The sequence below is a fragment of the Chlamydotis macqueenii genome, chromosome 8 (assembly GCF_036417535.1).
Source record: "Chlamydotis macqueenii isolate bChlMac1 chromosome 8, bChlMac1.mat, whole genome shotgun sequence".
Classification (NCBI taxonomy): domain Eukaryota; kingdom Metazoa; phylum Chordata; class Aves; order Otidiformes; family Otididae; genus Chlamydotis; species Chlamydotis macqueenii.
The window spans coordinates 2,213,820-2,219,819 of record NC_141563.1 but is presented as its reverse complement, the minus strand read 5'-3'; the positions used below and the strand labels follow the sequence as shown (position 1 = coordinate 2,219,819).

Here is a 6,000-nt window from a genome sequence, read left to right as displayed (position 1 = left end):
CCTTCCAGACACTCTGCTGAAAAGTTAGGTCTTCAGAGCTCCAAAGCTAATGGTGGTGTACCAGTGTCCATCCCATGAATATTTGCCCTTCTTTGTGCTTTTCACCAGTTTGGGATCTGTCCTTGACATTTTTGGGCAGCAAAATAAACTCCTCTCACACACAGTTGAAATAAGGATGAAAGAGAGCAGAAAGGAATGAGGGGCAATATTGTCTGAGAGGTGTTACCATGAAATGATAACACAGAGTGTGCAGTGAGAGGGAAAGCATTGTTCTAAAAACTCCATACCAGAGTAAACTCTGTTATGTTACAGCTGCCCAGTCAAGTAAGAAGGAATGACAGGAATAAAAGTAAAGAAATTACATTTATCATCATCAAGAAGGGGAAGAAATTGTAGAGCATGGTACTGTTACTCTTTGAAGTGAAAACAGAAATACGTCCATAACGTGGCTGTTAAGCCCCCATCCAGCTGCTCGCTCACTTGTCTCTCCTGAGGGATGAGGAGAGAATCAGAAAGGGCAAAGTGAGAGAAACTCCTGGGTCAAGATGATGAAACTTGAACAAGTAAAGTAAAAGCTGTGCCCAGAAACAAAATAAACCGAGGGATTCATTCATGACTTCCCATTGGCAGACAGGTGCTCAGGAAAGCAGGATTCTATCACAAAACTCTAAATATCCGCCTCTTCCTTCTTCCTCCAGCTTGTATTGCTGAGCATGACATCATGTGGTACAGAATATCCCCGTGGTCAGTTGGGGTCAGCTGTGCTGGCTGTGTCCCCTCTCAACTACTTGCCCACCTCCAGGTAGGGAAGTGTGAGGAACAGAAAAATTCTTGGCACTGTGCAAGCACTGCTCAGCAACAGCTAAATCAATGATGCATTACCAACACTGTTTCGGTCACAGATCCCCAAATTGTAACTACGCGGACTGCTATGAAGACAATTAACTCCATCTCAGCCAGGCAGGGTAGGCTGGAGGTCTTGGAAGCCGTGAGGATGGTAACAGTGAAGAACTTGTGAGGGGGAAAATGAGCCAGTAAATTAAAGGTGAGGCCAAGGATGTCAAGATATCTGTGGAGTAACAGCTTCCTAAGCAGGATCACACCAGGTTGCTCTTGGCTTTATCCAGACAGGTATGAGAAACTTCCAGGGATGGATGAAGCGCACACTCTCCAGGAAATGGCTTCCCATGTCTCACTGTCCACGTGTTGCAACAGTGTCTCCCTATATTGAGCCTGACCATCTCTTCTTTTCACTCCTTGCCTCCTGTGCTCCTGCCTTTCACCAAAGTGTCTTCTGATAACCCTCACCGTAGGTAGTACAAGTCTGTGACATCCTCCCCTCAAAGCCCTCCATCCTCCTCACACCACAGGAGTGAGAGCTCCTTTTGGGAGGTGTATTTTTCATTTTGTGGTTTTGTCTTTTGTTTAGTATACATTGCACACTGACCAGTACACAACATGAAATATCTCTCTCTTAAGAACATCAATACAGCTTCATGCTATGAAGACTCAATGACATGAAAAGGAGGCAAATGTTCATAGCACTCTGCAGACACACACACAGTGCGGTTCCCTCCAGGAGCTGGTTTTAGACCCTCTGTCTATCCAGCAGCTAGCCCTGGGATCCCCTCATCCCCCCTGTTCCCCCATGCCCACACAAGCACACACACACACACACAAATGGCTCTCTCCAGCCCAGAATTTCAGAACCATTGAGGCTGGAAGGCAATCAGCTTCCACCCTCTCTGTGCTGCCTCTTCATGCTTTGTTTTAATCAGGAGGTCCTTTCTCATCCATGCCAGCCCCCTGACAACTATGCATGACTTCTTGTCTCTTGGGGTGGGCTGTTCTGGAGCTGGGAGAGACCCTTGACCATCCAACAGCTCTCTGCACCCTTTTTCTCTGCAGTGCCATATCCCATGGGATTCATCAAGGCAGGTCCCTCAGTAGGCCAGAGCCTGCTGTCCTGAAGCCCTGCTCTTGGCCTTGTCCCTTTCTTTCAGGAACCTCAACTCTACCTTCTTACCCCTGGCTTCTACGTTTCTGACCATCTCGTCCTTGTTTGAAAGTATGACGTCCCACAGGGCACCTCACCTCACTGGCTGCTCTGTCACCTTTGTCAGGAAGACGCTGTCAATGTGCTCCAAAAACCTCCTTGCTATGTTGCCCCTTCAGCAAATACTGGGATAGTTCAGGTCTGCCATGAGGACCAGGGCCTGCAAACATGAGGCTTCTTTTTACAATGAGAGTGGTGAAACACTGGACCAGGTTGCCCAGAGAGGTGGCAGATGCCTCATCTGTGGAAACATTCAAGACCAACTTGGACAGGGCACTGAGCAACCTGATCTGGTTGAAGATGTCCCCGTTCCTTACAGGACGGATGAACTACATGACCCTTAAAGGTCCCTTACAACCCAAAATAGGCTATGATTTTATGATTCTATGATACTTGTAGTTTTCTGCAGAAGGCCTCATCTACTTCCTCTTCCTGATCACGGTGTCACACCAGACATCCACCAACCACAGTGTTGCCCATGTTGTTCTGCCCTCTCATGTTGACCACTCAGCTCTCAGCTGACTCATTGTCCCCAGGCAGAACTCCAGGCCCTCCTGCTGCTCTCTCCCATAAAGGGCAACTTCCCCTCCGAGCACAGACCCGTGGCCTTGTGACTTGTAGATCCCCCCGGCCCCACAGTTTCTCCCGGAGGTGTTATTTGTAGTGCCCTGCAACTCCTGCTGCTGTTACCTTGTGAGAGACACCACTATCATGGTGAGCCATCTGCACACAAACATGAACAGCTGGCTCAGTGCAGAGAAACCTTGAGAAAACCTGGGATTGGGCCAACAGAAACCTCTGGAAGTTTTACAAGGAGTAGTGTCCAGTTCTGCAAAGGGGAGAGATTAACCAAATTCATAAGGGCACGCTGAGACCTGACTGGCTGAGCACGGACCCTGAGGAGAAGGGTCTGGGCACTATGAGGGACACCACAGGAGCCAGTGGTGCACGCTCACCATGAACAAGGCCAGCTGCATATGACGCTGTATTAAGGAGGAGCATGGGCTACCCAGACAACCTGAGTTAACATCCTTCTCTTCTCAGAAGTTGTGTAGCCCCACACACACAGGTGTGTCCCAGTGTGGGGATCTCCATTTAAAAGTTGGAAGGAATTGGAGAGTGTCCAGAGAAGGTCTGCTGCCAAGGTGTTTGGGACCTGGTGCATGTGACCTTTGTGAGACAGCTGAAAGACAAGGGCTTCTTTGGCCCAAAGTTCTGGATGCTCCAGAGAATACAGGAGTAGCCTGAGAGTTCTTGAAGGGTGGTTTCAGAGATGGTGGTGCTGTTCTTTGTAGTGCAATACAGTATAAGAAAGAAATAATGCCCTAATGTTCATCTTGGAAGGTCCAGAGTGGTCGTAAGGAGAAAGAAATGTCACTCAAGAGCAGTGTTGTTGTGCAGCAGGTCACCCTGGATCAGCCCAAGGCTCTGTGTTTCACGGGAGGGCCAGGGAGGACAGAGAGATATCAGTAAAGGAAGGAAGATGCTCAGGTGAGAGCGAGGTGCAGTAGCAGGGTGGATGTGCACAGCCTGTGGGGAAGGAGGCAGAGGTGAGGCAATGCTGTAGGGCAGCCCGTGGTGGAGATGGCAGGGGAACGTGGAAAGGCTTAAAGTCCCCCGAAATGATGAGGTCTTTTTCCCGTTGTCAATGGCTGTTGTGTCAGCCACTGATGGCTATGAGACACCCTATCCGCAGAGCATTAGGGCGTCCTTGCCTCCTTGTCCATATCCAGCAGCCTGGGAGGTGTTGTACCATAGTCCTGCCCTTGGCACCACACCTTCCCAGATCACAGTGCCCCAGGAAGAGCCCTGAGCCACTTGTGAGGGACAGCATCTCCCTTCCTAGGGGCTGGGATTTAGGGCTGGAGACACTTTGGCTTAATGTGACACACCCAGGTTCGCTCAGCATCAGAGCCACCTCGACATTGCCTTTGCCTGTCACCTCTGCCTCCAGGTTTCTGCTCTCACCAGCCCCAGGGAGGCTTTGTCAGTAATGTCCCTCAGTGGGACCCATTAAGGCTCCAAGAAACTTTGGAGTTTGCATCTGACTTTGAATTCTGGAGAGGTTTCCTCAACTTCATCTCAGTGTCTGAGGTTCATGGACTCCTCCCGAAAACCACCAGAGAGGTTATTAAAATGCCTTGGGCTGGTCCTCTGCTGATGAGCTGCCCTGGCCCTGGGGCTCCTTAGGCAGCTCCCACATCTCTCCAGTCTCACCTCCCTGTGCCTGTTTGGCACTGACCCGATGTCACTGGAGAGTCTTGTTTGTGGGAACCTTGATTCACTGCTTCACTTGTGAGAAATTTCACCTTTGAGGGAGTTTCACCTTCTGAGTCTCCATTCACTCCCAGCCCAAGGCACATGGTGAGTCCCCATCCTGTCCTGACCTCTCTAAACTAATTTACAGAGAGACTGAACATGCCATCAGTGCAGTCATACATGATGCAGCCTGAGGAGATAATAGGGAGCCCATACACTGTCTCCACTGTCATTGGACTCCAAGAAAAGAGCTTTTAAAACCACGATTTTTGGTCCAGTTGAACCCAATTTACTGTGAGCATAACTCAAAACACCAGGAGAACACAAAGCCCAAAGGTTCTTTAAAAGATCAATTCCTTGGAAATTTTTTTTGGCAGCAACTTTGGCAGAAGTACCCAGCCTTCAGTCACTGCAGGCGGTACATATAATTTATTGAGGAGCTGCTATTGGACAGGTCACATCTGACACACTTTGGTACAAGACTCAGACGCAAGAGGATCAAGCCTCAAAAGAGGTAATAGAACATAGAAAATCATACAGAAGTAGAATTATCACAGATAAGATAACCTCTAAGAAACGTGCAGAGAAGGGGAGGTAGGTTGTTGTTAGTGAAAATACATCAACTGCATGAGTTTCCATAGGGCATCCTTGAGCTCCTGGTTCCTCATGCTGTAGATGAGGGGATTCCCTGCTGGAGGCACCAGTGAGTACAGAACAGTCACTGTCAGGTTCAGAGATGCGGAAGACATTGAGGGGGGCTTCAGGTAGGCAACCATGGCAGTGCTGACAAACAGGGAGACCACAGCCAGGTGAGGGAGGCAGGTGGAAAAGGTTTTGTGCCGTCCCTGCTCAGAGGGGATCCTCAGCACAGCCCTGAAGATCTGCACATAGGACACAACAATGAACACAAAACAGCAAAATGAGAAACAGAGACTAATCACAAGAAGTCCAGCTTCCCTGAGGTAGGAGTCTGAGCAGGAGAGCTTTAGGATCTGGGGGACTTCACAGAAGAACTGGTCCACAGCATTGCCCTGGCAGAGTGGCAGTGAAAATGTACTGGCAGTGTGCACCAGGGCATGGAGAAACCCACTGCCCCAGGCAGCTGCTGCCATGTGGACACAAGCTCTGCTGCCCAGGAGGGTCCCATAGTGCAGGGGTCTGCAGATGGCAGCATAGCGGTCATAGGCCATGATGGTGAGAAGATAGTACTCAGCAGATATAAAAAAGAGAAAAAAAAAGACCTGTGCAGCACATCCTGCATATGGGATGTCCCTGGTGTCCCAGAGGGAATTGGCCATGGATTTGGGAACAGTGGTGGAGATGCAGCCCAGATCAAGGACAGAGAGGTTGAGGAGGAAGAAGTACATGGGGGTGTGGAGGTGGTGGTCGCAGGCTATGGCAGTGATGATGAGGCCGTTGGCCAGGAGGGCAGCCAGGTAGATGCTGAGGAAGAGCCAGAAGTGCAAGAGCTGCAGCTCCCGTGTGTCTGCGAATGCCAGGAGGAGGAACTCAGTGATGGAGCTGCTGTTGAACATTTCCTTTCTCTGAACATGGGGGCCTGTTGAAGCAAGACAAAACAGTAAAGGGTTTTGAGGAGCTGCTGTTGGACAGGTCACATCTGACACACTTTGGTACAAGACTCAGTCACAAGAGGATCAAGCCTCAAAAGAGGTAATAGAACCTCT

At 49.7% G+C, this 6,000-nt stretch overlaps 1 protein-coding gene across 1 annotated transcript; it reads right to left on the bottom strand.

The window, feature by feature from the left end:
* Positions 1-4,920: 4,920 nt before the first annotated feature.
* Positions 4,921-5,850, bottom strand: LOC147599822 (olfactory receptor 14A16-like). The gene has a single exon (XM_086753624.1). It carries the CDS (start codon positions 5,848-5,850, stop codon positions 4,921-4,923), a length of 930 nt encoding a protein of 309 aa, XP_086609750.1.
* Between the last annotated feature and the right edge of the window lie 150 nt (positions 5,851-6,000).